This window comes from Stegostoma tigrinum, chromosome 20 (genome assembly GCF_030684315.1).
Source record: "Stegostoma tigrinum isolate sSteTig4 chromosome 20, sSteTig4.hap1, whole genome shotgun sequence".
Lineage (NCBI taxonomy): Eukaryota > Metazoa > Chordata > Chondrichthyes > Orectolobiformes > Stegostomatidae > Stegostoma > Stegostoma tigrinum.
This window is the reverse complement of record NC_081373.1, coordinates 21,995,610-22,010,970: the sequence shown is the minus strand read 5'-3', so window position 1 is coordinate 22,010,970 and position 15,361 is coordinate 21,995,610. Positions and strand designations below refer to the sequence as shown.

The window sequence follows — 15,361 nt, the reverse complement described above, 5'->3', positions numbered from 1 at the left end:
TGTAAGAAATGACTTTCTGAGATAATTCACTGGAAATCAAAGTCCACTATTGTCAGAATCATCATGTGAATATTTAATGAAACCACCAATTTGCCCGGTCGCATCTAATTGTCCAATTCACATTTTTAATAAATGCACATTAGATTTTTTCATTAACAGGAAAATAACTCTGTTTTAATCAAACTGTTTTGACTAACAGCAAGAGAGAAACTTGAACACTGCCCTTTTAAAAATTCCCACACTTACCAACAAACACATATCTTCAAGATAAGGAAGGAGAAAAGTCACAAAGCACAACTTTGGCTCTGGCCCAGGCCCCAAATGTTGATGTGTTGTTTTATTTCTGTTTCCTTTTGACTTAGTACAATTTTTGCTAATGATGCAAGGTTGTGAATACCTTGACTCTGAATCTTTCATTCATGGATTCAGGATTCACCATTTCAGTGCCTCTGAAGGAGGTTTCTCCCCTTTACCTTTTCCACAAGTGAATTCGCAGCTGGCAGATTACTGGGAAGTGATGAGTGAAATTAGCTACCAAGAGATTTTCTGTGACAGCTCTACACCGAAAGAAACATTGAGAGGTGCTGTACCTTTGAAAATAAGAAACATGTCACCTAATGTCCAGATATGTGGCTGTAGCCATTTGCTCAGCAGCCAATCAAATGATTGATTGTTCCTATGTTGAGTTCACATCAACTGGTCCTCCTGATGGTTTTGCCCAGAGACACACTTTTGATTGAAAAAAACAATCAAAATGCATTCTTCAGAGTTGAGGTGTCGGGAATCTACTTCGACTGTTGAATATAGCAACATTGTAGATGTAACTCTTAATGAGTTGGAGTAACGTGTTTTTAGTATCTTATGCAATTTCTTTGGTGTAAAGTTTTATGCTGTTGGGGCGGCGCATGGCTCAGTGATTAGCACTGAGGTCACATGATGCCAGGGACCTGGATTTGATTCCAGCCTCTCTAATTTTTCTGTGGAATTTGCACTTTCTCCTGTCTGTATGAGTTTCTGCCGAGTGCTCCAGTTTCCTTCCACAGTCCAAAGGTGTGTGCATTAGGTACATTGGCTGTGCTAACTTACCCGTAACGTCCAAGTATATGCAGGCTAGATAGGTTAGCCACAGAAAATGCAGGGTTGCGGAGATTGGATGGGGGCTGTATGAGAGTATGAGGGTTGATGCAGGTCTGATGGGCCGAATGGCCTCTTTTCACATTGTAGGAATTCTATGAATTCAAAGAAGAAAATTGTCCTAATAAACTATATTGCTGCAGACTTTCTGTAAGCAGTTGGCTGATTGAACTTGTTCTGGACTTTGCTAGTTTGAAGATGGGGAAGACACAACATTGGGAATTGTGTGGTGTTGCTGCAATGATCTGTTTGACCATTTATGAAACATTCATGTTATTGTTGAGGAGCCTGAGCTCCAATCATTCCAGTTACCCGTGCTATTGGAAAAATACACTGCTTGGGCAGGACTGTTTGGAGGTTAGTGTGTGTCAGCCATCCGACATTAAATGACCTCTCATGTTGGCATCTTCCACCCCTTCAATATGAAATTTGGGATATGGGACATTAGGACTTTGATGGACAACTCGCATCAGAAGCCCGGGAACTCCCAACACCATGACATTGTTGCTGTGAGTGAAATACAGCAGACAGGGGAAGGCCAATTCACCTGATGGTACATCTTCTGGAGTATTAAATCTGAGGAAGAGTACTGACTGCATGAGCAAGATAATGGGAGCTGCAGATGCTGGAGAATCCGAGATAACAAAATGTAGAGCTGGATGAATACAGCAGGCCAAGCAGGAAAGCTGATGTTTCAGGCTTACACCCTCGATCAGAAAAGGAGGAGGGGGAGAGGGTTCTGAAATGAATAGGGAGAGAGGGGGAGTTGGCTAGAAGATGGATGGAGGAGAAGGTAGATGGAGAGGAGACAGACAGGTCAAAGAGGTGGGGATGGAGCCAGTGGAGGTGAGTCTAGGTAAGGAGGGATAAGTCAGTCCAGGGAGGTCGGACAGGTCAAGAGAGCGGGATGAGGTTAGTAGGGAGGGAGTGGGGTGAGGCTTGAGGTGGGAGGAGGGGATAGTTGAGAAGAAGAACTGTTGAGCAGGCGGGGACGAGCTGGGCTGGTTTTGGGATGCAGTGGGGGGGGATGGGAGATTTTGAAGCTTGTGAAATCCACATTGATACCTTTGGGCTGCAGGGTTCCCAAGCAGAATGAATTGCTGTTCCTGCAACCTTGGGGTGGCTTTGTTGTGGTACTGCAGGAGGCCCATGATGGACATGTCGTCTAAGGAATGGGAGGGGGAGTTGAAATGGTTCATGACTGGGAGGTGCACTTGTTTGTTGCGAACCGAATGTAGGTGTTCTGAAAAGCGGTCCCCAAGCCTCTGCTTGGTTTCCCAATGTAGAGGAAGCCACAATGGGTACAGCGGATGCAGTACACCACGTTGGCAGACGTGCAGGTGAACATCTGCTTGATGTGGAAAGTCGTCTTGGGGTATGGGATGAGGTTGAGGGAGGAGGTATGGGGGCAGGTGTAGCACTTCCTGCGGTTGCAGGGGAAAGTACCGGTGGGGTTGGAGGGGAGTGTGGAGCAGACAAGGGAGTCACGGAGAGAGTGGTCCCTCTGGAAAGCAGACAAGGGTAGGGCGGGAAAAATATTTTTGGTAGTGGGCTCGGACTGCAGATGGTGGAAGTGTCAGAGGATGACGCATTCTATCCGGAGATTGTGGGGTTGGGACGTGAAGATGAGGGGGATTCTCTTTTTTGGTGGGTATTTTGGGGATGGGGTATCAAGGATGAGTTGCGGGAAATGTGGGATACTCGGCTAGAGGGCGTTCTCGACTTTGGCGGAGGGGTGGAAGTTGCAGTCCTTGAAAAACGAGGAGACCTGAGATATATGGGAGTGGAATGCCTCATCCTGGGAGCAGATGCGGCAGAGGCTGGGGAATGGGGATGGAATTTTTCTAGGAAGGTGAATGGGAGGAGGTGTATTTTAGGTGGCTGTAGGAGTGGGCTTGAAGTGGATATTGGTTTCTAGATGGTTGCCTGAAATGGAGACAGAGGTCCAAGAAGCTGAGGGAGATGTTAGAGATAGTTCAGGTGAACTTGGGGTTGGGTGGAAGGTGCTGGTGAAATGGATGAACTGTTCGAGCTCCTCTTGGGAGCATGAAGTGGTGCCAGTACAGTCATCCATGTTTTTCTGCTCCCAGGATGAGGCATTCCACTCCCGTACATCTCATCAGCACAATGACTCGCAAGTCATGATCCCCATGATAGACCCACCACAGACAAACATACCACTGGAAATGGGATTTGGGCAAGGCTGTGTCATCCCATCAATGCTCTTCATCCTTCTCACTGCAACATCTACCACAAATCCATGAAACCCTTCACTGGTGCAGAATTGCTGCAGAATGAGCGGTAAACTGTTTTGTGTCCAGTCCAGCACCAAGACCATCCCCCCCCACCCCAGCTTCTGTCATTAAGTTACAGAATGCAGTTGACGTTTGCGTGTGCTGACTCAAAGACCGAACTCAAGCCATTTTTGGTATATTCACAGCCAAATGAAAGAATTCGTCTTGAGCTAACCATCCAGACCACCTACGTAGAATAATAGGTTGTTTACCAGCTTGTTACCACTTCACAGCATTGCAGCTCGTCTGCCATCTTTGCTGCTGATAAAATAGTGTGACAGCAGAAGACATCAGACATGTTCCTGATCTACTCCTGCACTATTTGTCCAGCCTTCCAACCTTTCCCTGAAGGTCTAGTAAAATTCTGCCCACTCTTTTAGGCTTGTGATTTTTCAATGTGTGTTGTCTGCGTAACTTATTCTTGAGGCTCAGCACCACTGCCTCTGACCCAGAGCTTGAGGTTCCAGCACTTGACTATTGAGTGAAGCAGTCGAAACAGATTATCCCAATCTGCTAATTCTTCTAATAAGTGCCCGCTATTTCCCAACTCGAAGGCATTGTGTATGAAGATACAAAATTATACTTCATAGATTTTATTGTAGAATTTATAGTTGTAAAGCTTGGATTTTGTGTTCGAGCCTAATTACAAAGGAAAATTTATATGCCCAGTTTCTAGTGAAACCAAGACTGAAACAAAGACTGGAAACTAAATGGAATGATTGAACTCTACATTTGTACAGGCAGGCTGAAGAAAATAGAGGCTTGATTCAGAAGCAAAGATAATAGTTGGTATGCCAGTTCCCGTCACTTAAAATTGGGGGATCTACACTATCCAGACTAGCTTAAGCAAGGTTGGTGAAGTTCTGTAAAGATATGCCCTTTTGAAGAAGATGATTCCTTTTTAGCACAGCTTGGTTGTAAAGTAGTAGGTAGTATTGGGCTTGATCCTAAAAGATGAGCTTTCTGTTTGTTCGGAAGCGTGTTGAAGGATTTTGTGACTGAGTTTGGCATAAGTGGGGGTTGTCAGACCAATTTTTAAGATCTGTCTTTGCTACATCTGTAAATTTAATGTGTAATTTATAGTTTTAAAATCATTGACAATAATGTAGGGTTGTAGGAACATAAATAATTCATCTTTGAGCCGACTCCACCATTTTCGATGATTGATCAACTACTTCTTCAATTCCATATTCATGCACTGTTCCCACATCGATTTGTTATTATCAGTTAATGCCTTGAATTTATTGACTGAGCATCCTCAGCCCATTGAGGTAGACAACTCCAATGGTTCACCACTCTGAGTGATGAAATTCCTCTTCCTGTCAAATAGCTTGTTTTTATTCTGAGACCCTTCTGTAGTTCTAGAACCCACAGCCAGAGGAAGCATCCTTTTCTGTTTCTATCCCTTCTTAAAAAAAGTCAACACGTTCTCTAAAATTTCTCCCTCTAAAATTGCTCGTCACTCATCAAACTGGAGAATGCAGGCTCACTCTTCTTGACCAGACAGTCCGACTATACTAGGAAGCAGTCTGGTGGACTTATATGTGCCTTTTAATTGTTGTAATTGTACAAGTCTCCACCACTTCTGGCAGCTCATTCCACACATGCATCACCCTCTGTGTGAAAAGGTTGCCCCTTGGGTCACTTTTAAATTTTGCCCCTCACACCTTAAACTTGTGCCCTCTAGTTTTGTACTCTCTTAACCTGGGGGAAAGCCCTTGGCTGTTCACCTTACCCATATCCCTCCTAAATTTATAAATCTTTGTAAGATCACCTCTCAGTCTCAAACTCCAGAGAAAACAATCACAGCTTGTTCAGCCTCTCCCTGTAGTTCAAACCCTCCAATCCTGGCTACAGCCTTTTAAATCTTTTTAGAACCCTTTCAAGTTTCACAACATCTTTCCTATAGCAGGGAGACCAGAATTAAATAGAGTATTCTAAAAATGGCCCAACCTATGTTTTGTACAGCCACATGTTGTCCCAATTCCTAAACTCAATACAATGACCAATAAATGCATGTATACCATATGCCACATTCACTATTCTGCCTACTTGCAACTTTTGAGAAGACTGTACAAGCTCAGTCATTGCCATGATCTTATTTGATAGACCATTCATCTTTTAGACAATAGGATGTGTGAAACAATCAGTGGTAAGAAAATAAGACATGGGTGTCTATGGTTGAATTGTAACAGCAAAATAAATCATCTTTATGAACAAAATACACATGAGCACTAATAACTAATACGTATACTGAGTAGGGAAGGTAAATGTTGTTGAAAGTGACATATTGCTAAATGGCTGATGTGGTCCAGACACATTCCACCAAAATGTTAATGACTGCATCACCAAATTTCATGACAATTCTTCCTTTCACTATGGGTTCGAATGCTTCACTTGTGAAGATATAGTTTGGAACACCCTCAAAACCCCTTCTGATTACTTCAATGACAGCTCATGTCTTAGGGGAGATGGAGATTTAAATACTGTCTGGTCACTTACCCACAACCAGCAGCAACAGTCACCACCACCACCACCATGCATGCCACCTTCTGCTAGCTACTATCAGATGGCAAAAAGGGTCACTTGATTTAAAACGTTAACAATGTTTTCTCTCCACTGAGATTCTCCAGCAATTTCTGTTTTTGCTTCAGGTATTTCAGTTGAATTTACCCTATTTTCTATTGTTAAACTTAAATTTCTCAAACTAAAAATAATATGCATATGGACCATGAATGAAATATTCACATGAATTGATTTTAATTGCCACAAAAGACAATGTACGCATGGTTCATTAGATTTTTTAAAATTTAGATTTAACTTAATTTCCAATTTTAAGAAAAAGTTTTAAAAAACTAAATCAATTCACTTCGGTTTTTTTTTGCTATTTATCTTCTCTGGGTTTTAAATCTGTGATTCAATGCTTCCTTCAACTGGCGGTGGGATGCAGTACATTTCAAGTACGTCTTACTGCTGGGCATTCGTTTGAAATTGTGAATCAAAACCGGTCTACTGACAATACTGGAGTTCTAATCCCTCAGTGTGTTTTCAGATCAATTTTGGACTAATATTTGACCTGACTGCTTTTTTTTCCATAAACATAATGTTTTCATTTCTAAGTGTGTTCGTTTTTAATTATCTCTCTCTACTAAAATAACAGAAGTTGGATTTATGCAGTATGTTATTACATTATCTGAATGTTTCCAGATGCTCCAAATCCAGTAAACTATTTTTGAATGGTAGTCATGGTTGTCATGTAGCCCAGCAGAGCAGGTAATCTGTGCACAACATGGGCCTATAAAAGTGAGATAAATCACTGTTAGCAATATTAGTTAAAGAATACCTATTTTCCAGAGAATCCTGCAGTTCCTCAGCTCCCTCTTCCAATAGTACTTCGGATTCTATTATTTTCACCAGCAAGGAAAGATTCTGAATGCCATATTGAAAAGTTCACCTCCAAATATGCAGCATTCCTTCTGTACTTCACTGTAATGTCAGCCTACATTATTATCCTAAAGTAGGGCTTGACATTCCGTTTTTAAAGACTGGAGTGTTACTGACCCAAGAAAATCTGAAAATAAAAACGCTGAACTATTGTATTTCTATTCCAATTGTTAATTTTACTTGAAATTGCTCGTGTGTATGTTGTGATAGTTGGAACTGCAGATGCTGGAGAATCTGAGATAACAAGGTGTAGAGCTGGATGAACACAGCAGGTCAAGCAGCATCAGAGGAGCAGGAAGGCTGACTTTTCGGGCCTAGACCCTTCTTCAGAAAATGGATTTACTGAAGATGGGTCGCGACCCAAAACGTCAGCTTTCCTGCTCCTCTGATGCTGCTTGGCCTCCTGTGTTCATTCACCTCTACACTTGTTATCTCAGATTCTCCAGCATCCGCAGTTCCTCCAATAGAAGTGCATATATTGATGTGTGAATACTAGGGAAAAATATTAGGATGAAAATATTTCTGTTGTTGATACGTGCTCATCAGTTAACTCAGCACAGCACTGTGCTGTTTAATATTTCAATTCATTCTATTGGCAGAAAACCTAAAAGATGTTTGCAGGAGTTAATGGTCAGTGTTTCCTTTAGCATTTTGCCTCAATTAATAATCAAGTGTGTGTTAATCTAAAGCCCATCATGACAGTTAAAGAACTGGTATTTACTTAAAAGTAAGAAGCTGGTATTCATGAAGATTCAACTCATTGACTAATGTCCTGCCGGAAAGGAAGCCTCTTGCCCTTGCCTTGGTGGCTGTCTATAATTCAAATATAGTTGTTATACAACTGCATCTCAAACCCATTAAAAAAATTAGTTCGTTGCCAATTACATTTACAATTGTAATCCATGTTTCTCTAAGTAATGCTCATTAAAGCTTCATGGTAGTATTTTGATACAATTTATTGATACAAGTGTTTTATTTTGCTTTTTCTAAATACAAACTTAGGACAATCCTTAAAGAAAGTGGATTTGCTCGTTATCTACATTCAGCGGTCATCATCAGTGGGGCTATGCTCATTTTTGGCGGGAACACCCATAATGACACGTCTCTGAGCAATGGAGCAAAATGTTTCTCTGCTGATTTCCTAGCATATGATATTGGTATGTAATAGAACTGTCCTTTGGAATTCAAAACTTCATTCATTTATATTAATTCCCTTGACTCATGCACCCTCTCTCATTTTCATTTTCTTTCTTTCTCTGTTTTTCTTTCTCATTCTCTCTTATGAACATCTGTATCGATTTCTTCTCTCTTCTCTCCTTCCCTGCCATTTTGTTTAGTTCTTTCTGTGCATATTGAATTGTTCAGGTGGCAAGTTACTGAAGCAAAAAAACATGCTAGCATTCTACGACTTGTACCAACAGTTATCTTTCCCCAGTTGTCATCTTCGATTCCTTTAATCTGGTCATGTTCCTCATTGGCCACATCATTTCAAGACAGTATCAGCTGCTACATGTGCATTGGTGTGACCCAATGCAAGGATGAGCAGAATTTTCCTTTAAATAAATATTTGGAAGGCTCCAGCTGTTCTTGTCACATAAATATCATTTTTAATGTTTACTCATTAATGTAATGAGGATGCTGCTGGTTACGTAAGCATTTATTGCCCATTCTTAACTGTCTAGTGGGCAGGAAACTGTCAACCACATTGTGTGTCTAGAGTCACATGTTGGCCTGACCAGGTAAGCATGGCAAGTTTTCCTTCTTGAAGAACATTAACGACCAAGATATGGTTTTAATGACATTCAGTAATAGTTACAAGGTTGCCAATAGGCCAACATTTTATTCTAGATTTTATAATGAATTCAAATTTCATCATCTGCCCTGATGAGATTCAAACCCATGTCTGCAGAATATCAGCATGGGGTTCTGGAATGATTCAAATTCTAGATTACTTTCTCCTAATCGCTGACTTCATGTCTTTTGCTCTCCTGTCTGTGCCTGAACTAGGTCATTCAATACCTATTTGAAAGTGTGAGGTTAACCCTTTACTTTCTCTTAGATTAGAGGAGAGTATTATTGAGGAGATTCTGGTTTCTTTGTGTAAAAACTTATTCAGGCATGCACAGGGGATGTATAAGAAAATGGTGTACAGCTCACAATTTATTGCCAAAAGAAAAGGATTTATGTTACCTTTTTATTCTTGCAGGTAACACACTTCCAATCAGCATTTCCAACAGGGAATTTCCAATTTCATGCCTGTTTCTGCCCAACCCTGGATGCATAATTCATATTCTAAGTTTGTAATAATGGCCTTATTATCCAATCCTTTTCAAACTAATGCATACGGTGGTGTTATCTAATCATAACATTACATGTTTACATTTCCAGCTCCCACCATATACTTGTAGTTAATGGAAACTCAAACTGCTATTTTCACCCCATCACCTTGATGTTATATTTGACCCCCGAGGTGAGCTGCTGACTACATAAGTGCTATTAGTATAGCTGCCTATTTCTACCTCAAGACTGTGGCCATCTTTACTACCTATGCCATCTTGTTTACTATAGAAACCCTTCTCTATTACTACCTTGAAAATTGACTCTCTTATCAGTGGGCAACCAACCATGTTCTCACTTCCATTAAGTTAAACTTGTCTAAACCTCTGTTTCTCCTTCATCGACATCTCATTAAATTCCACTGATCTGTTAACAAAGTCTTTCCAATCTATATTGACTTGCACTTGAGTAATGTTTTGATTTTAAAGTACTCGTTCCCATTTTGAATCCCATTCTGGCTTTAATTCCTCCCCATGCTAACTTCCTCTAGCCTGAAAATCTTTAGAACATATACTCCTCCAAACCTGGCTTCAGGCGTTTATCTGATTTTAATTTCTTCATCATTAACCAACATGCCTTCATTTGCCAAGCTCCTATATTGTGGAATTCCCTCCCTGGACCTCCTGGCTCCTCTCTCTTTTCTCCTTCAAGCTAGTGCTTGAAAGCTACCTCTGACTGAGCTTTTGTGATTGGTTCTAATATCTCCTGACATGATTATGTTAAATTTTATTTGTGAATACTCCACTACTAAGTTTTATCATGTTTTACTCAGCAAAAGATGTGTAAAAATTGAAGTTGTTGGACACAGTTATTCTGGTTAATTAAAGGTAAAGTGGCCAACCACCTGATTCTGTTTAAGTAACATCCATCTGTCTTAGATTCTCTGAGAAACAAAGAACAGAAATAGATAAACTTATGACCAATGAACAATCATGTGAAAGCTGTGCACCATAGAAAACTGGCATTTTTTAAATGACGATGCTAGCTTCTCGATACTGAAAATGGTTTTTCATATAAATCACCATTAAATGATCTGATACATTTGTTGCCCTGTCTGGACTTTCAAAATTCGAAAGTTCCAAAATTGACAGGTATGATTAAGGCACTTTTGCATGGAACCTTCAGTTGTTTAAGTGGTGTTACTTCCAGTGGATGTATTGTTTATTTAAATTTTCATGTTTTTGGTCCATTGTATATGTGTCTACTGTGATGCATTCATTTATGTTTTCTGTAAGTAAAATTCAAGGTCTCAGCCTTCTGCAGCTGCTACCCATATTCTAGTTGTTAAGATTGAAAAAAATGCTTGGAGGGTATATTGATTGACCTGTAAGCTGATGAAGTTTTCCACTCCTTGAAGGAATCCTTCATCACTTATTCATATTTCTGTTAATCAATAACTTCCCTTGTGCCATTAGTCAAAGTAAATCTGATTCTAATGCATCCTGGAGGTGCTGCATAAGCTGCACGTAGTTTCCCAAACTAACTTCTCCTTTTTAGCCCCTTTCTGAGTTTATGTCCCACAGGGTACTGTGGGACTCGTGTCTTGTCTACGTGGTCATTGTGAGTACTGGAATCTCATTATCTGTAGATGATGGTGCTGTATGCAGCAGCATAGTTGAGACACATTATTGGCCTTGATCAATGTTCGATGCACAAATAATTTGAATATATAAGCTTGGTTGTGTAAACCCTAATGGTTTTTTCCTCTGTCTAAGGGCCATGGGCAGTTGTGGCCTCCAGACCCTGACCTGGCTAAAATCGGTTAACTCAAGGCAGATGGAACTGTTATATTTAGGAAAAAAGTCATTGTAAGCAAATAATCAAGAGTAGTATTACTCCGTACATTCCTACTTTTTGGTTTTTTTTTCTCTTTCTCTCATTGTGCTCCAGACTTCTCTTCACTTCACGTGTACTGCATGCATAAAAAACACACATACTTGAAGTAATTGATCGACTAGATTGCATTATTAAATCTACAAACAAACATGTTATGGGTAGAAAAGGAAATTTTGAGCACCCAATAATTTGTCCAATTCTTAAATGAAATTGTAAATGAAGATTTGAATGAAGGAAAAAGGAATATCATAAAGTTCCTAGCTCTTTTTGTTGCATTAGGGAAATTTAAAATAATACCCTTTGGAACATTTCTTTTACGTTGTTTTGAGAACTTACTGGTTGTCAAATTAAGATGACTATGTTGTATTTGTTTGTGTAGCTATTGGATTCATAGATGTTTTCCGAAATGAGCACTTGTAGAATCTGTCAAAGTATTTAATGTGGTCTAATGAAGACTTCCAATTTGGAGAATGTTGCCACATGTACTTTCATATTGAATTTTAATTGTTAGATGTTAGAGCAATTTCTCATTTTCAATTTTGAGTAGTTTTGTTTTAAATGGTGTACACATTGCTTTGGAGAACCTGATGGTCCATTTGCGTAGAGCAATTTTTCAGTTGGTATTATCTATTGATGTCAGTTCTTCAAGTAGATTACTTTATGAAATTGCTTTCTATTCAAACTAAGACGAGAAGAACAATCTGTTTCTTGTCATCTACAAGGCGCAGAGAAATTGTGGAGGAATAAACACCCAGGAAGCTCAGTAACAATATAATATCCAGTAGTTATAAATTGACTCAACTGAAGCGGTTGCAGCTGAAAGCCTCTTTAGGAAGCACAGGCGGTGCAAAAGAACCAAATTCTATTGTCCTCCATTTCCTTTCCTCCTGATTACACGGGTGCACTGTTCTTGTCCTGGGACACAATTGCACTGCCAAAGCATTTGTTGAAGCAGAACCTTTGATTTCGTAGGGTGGATGGTTGACCTTGCCCAGTGACTGTCTGTGAAACATGGCATTACAATTTATGGAACTGGTTGCTTTCAAGGATCCACATTGGACCTGTGTGGGATCTCACAAGCTGTGACACATAAATTTATCAACTTGTCACCAATACAATTTACAGCAAGTCACACTGCTTCATCTTGTTTCCTCATGATAAGTTCAGTGCTGAAGCTCCAGCAGGAAGCTCTGCTAATATAACTGGCTTCCCACAGATGCAGTCATTATAGATAGCTCACAGCATGTTAGGAGTGCCATACTGTTAACACAATTGATTTCAACAGAAAAGGATTCCATTCCTTCAATTTTCAAGTTGATAGAATCACAATTTACAGTGTAGAAAAAGGGTTTTTGACCCATCTTATCTGTACTGGCCCCCAAAAGAGTTACCCAGCCACTCCCATTCTTCAGCCCTATTTCCATTGCCCTCTAAACTCGTCACTTAGAAATTTTGGATGCATCCCGTCCGGGCCTAGCAACTTCTCTACGTGGGATGCCAGTAGTCTTTTTAACACCTCTTTATCACCATAATGCTCAGTTGCGCAATGAGGCCATTGTCATCATTTTAAAATTTGGGAAATCCAGAAGCAAAGTACTCATTTAGTATCTATGCCTTTTTTTTTGCTTCAGTGAGCAGCTTCCCCTGCTTGCTGTTTATGGGCCCCACTATCCTTTGTTAATCCTTACTTTTAAAGAACATTTTACTGTTTGTTTTGCTGCCATCCTTTCTTCATGCTTTCTCTTAGCCCTTCTTTTTCCACCCTTAGCTCCTCTCTCTGGCATTTGACATACCCTTACTGATTTCTACTGCTGTTATTATTCTGGTATGTAACATTTGCCTCCTTTTCATCCTTATTTTTGAACAAATATCTTCAGTCATCCGTTGTACTCTAGCTTTAGATAGCTGTATTTATTTCTCATGTACCTAGCTTGCACTCTTTTTCATCTGTTTTGAAAATCCCCCATTTTTGATATGCTGCTTTATCCATCAAATTGTGTTTCCAATCAGTTTGCTCCAGTTCCACTTCTAGACTTGCAAAATCAGCCCTTATCCAGATTGGAGTCTTAATTATTGACTGATTTTTATCCTTTTCCAACTTCGTATCGAAGCTTATGTGATATTACCCAAATGCTCCCTCACTCTGACATTCTCAACTTGGCTTACTTCATTTCCTGGAACAACAGGTCTCCCACTGGGAGGACTGAAAATGTACTATTCCAGTAAGTTCTCCACACATTACAGGAATTTTTCCCATTCCTCGTGACCCATTTCTCATTCCACCCTAGGGTGAATGAAATCACCAGTTATCTTGATTTCCACCATTTGGTGAAACCTGCATGCTGGTAAAGAAGTATCAGAGATAATGGGAACTGCAGATGCTGGAGATTCCAAGATAATAAAATGTGAGGCTGGATGAACACAGCAGGCCAAGCAGCATCTCAGGAGCACAAAAGCTGACGTTTCGGGCCTAGACCCTTCTTCAGAGAGGGGGATGGGGGGAGGGAACTGGAATAAATAGGGAGAGAGGGGGAGGCGGACCGAAGATGGAGAGTAAAGAAGATAGGTGGAGAAGGTGTGGGTGGGGAGGTAGGGAGGGGATAGGTCAGTCCAGGGAAGACGGACAGGTCAAGGAGGTGGGATGAGGTTAGTAGGTAGCTGGGGGTGCGGCTTGGGGTGGGAGGAAGGGATGGGTGAGAGGAAGAACCGGTTAGGGAGGCAGAGACAGGTTGGACTGGTTTTGGGATGCAGTGGGTGGGGGGGGAAGAGCTGGGCTGGTTGTGTGGTGCAGTGGGGGGAGGGGATGAACTGGGCTGGTTTAGGGATGCAGTGGGGGAAGGGGAGATTTTGAAACTGGTGAAGTCCACATTGATACCATATGGCTGCAGGGTTCCCAGGCGGAATATGAGTTGCTGTTCCTGCAACCTTCGGGTGGCATCATTGTGGCAGTGCAGGAGGCCCATGATGGACATGTCATCAAGAGAATGGGAGGGGGAGTGGAAATGGTTTGCGACTGGGAGGTGCAGTTGTTTGTTGCGAACTGAGCGGAGGTGTTCTGCAAAGCGGTCCCCAAGCCTCCGCTTGGTTTCCCCAATGTAGAGAAAGCCGCACCGGGTACAGTGGATGCAGTATACCACATTGGCAGATGTGCAGGTGAACCTCTGCTTAATGTGGAATGTCATCTTGGGGCCTGGGATGGGGGTGAGGGAGGAGGTGTGGGGACAAGTGTAGCATTTCCTGCGGTTGCAGGGGAAGGTGCCGGGTGTGGTGGGGTTGGAGGGCAGTGCGGAGCGAACAAGGGAGTCACGGAGAGAGTGGTCTCTCCGGAAAGCAGACAGGGGTGGGGATGGAAAAATGTCTTGGGTGGTGGGGTCGGATTGTAAATGGCGGAAGTGTCGGAGGATAATGCGTTGTATCCAGAGGTTGGTAGGGTGGTGTGTGAGAACGAGGGGGATCCTCTTGGGGCGGTTGTGGCGGGGGCGGGGTGTGAGGGATGTGTCGCGCGACACATCCCTCACACCCCGCCCCCGCCACAACCGCCCCAAGAGGATCCCCCTCGTTCTCACACACCACCCTACCAACCTCCGGATACAACGCATTATCCTCCGACACTTCCGCCATTTACAATCCGACCCCACCACCCAAGACATTTTTCCATCCCCACCCCTGTCTGCTTTCCGGAGAGACCACTCTCTCCGTGACTCCCTTGTTCGCTCCGCACTGCCCTCCAACCCCACCACACCCGGCACCTTCCCCTGCAACCGCAGGAAATGCTACACTTGTCCCCACACCTCCTCCCTCACCCCCATCCCAGGCCCCAAGATGACATTCCACATTAAGCAGAGGTTCACCTGCACATCTGCCAATGTGGTATACTGCATCCACTGTACCCGGTGCGGCTTTCTCTACATTGGGGAAACCAAGCGGAGGCTTGGGGACCGCTTTGCAGAACACCTCCGCTCAGTTCGCAACAAACAACTGCACCTCCCAGTCGCAAACCATTTCCACTCCCCCTCCCATTCTCTTGATGACATGTCCATCATGGGCCTCCTGCACTGCCACAATGATGCCACCCGAAGGTTGCAGGAACAGCAACTCATATTCCGCCTGGGAACCCTGCAGCCATATGGTATCAATGTGGACTTCACCAGTTTCAAAATCTCCCCTTCCCCCACTGCATCCCTAAACCAGCCCAGTTCATCCCCTCCCCCCACTGCACCACACAACCAGCCCAGCTCTTCCCCCCCCACCCACTGCATCCCAAAACCAGTCCAACCTGTCTCTGCCTCCCTAACCGGTTCTTCCTCTCACCCATC

The 15,361-nt window shown here is 42.3% G+C and overlaps 1 protein-coding gene across 8 annotated transcripts in view; it reads left to right on the top strand.

The window, feature by feature from the left end:
* atrnl1b (attractin-like 1b) overlaps positions 1-15,361 on the top strand; it is a 959,007-nt gene that overhangs the window by 164,062 nt on the left and 779,584 nt on the right. For all 8 annotated transcript variants that reach the window (XR_009446966.1, XR_009446967.1, XR_009446968.1 and 5 more), the window contains exon 10: positions 7,875-8,029. Coding sequence is in view for 5 of the 8 variants with exons in the window: in XM_059653033.1 (XP_059509016.1) it covers positions 7,875-8,029 (155 nt within the window). In the remaining 3 variants the exon portion in view is untranslated. The remainder of the gene's footprint in view (positions 1-7,874; positions 8,030-15,361) is intronic.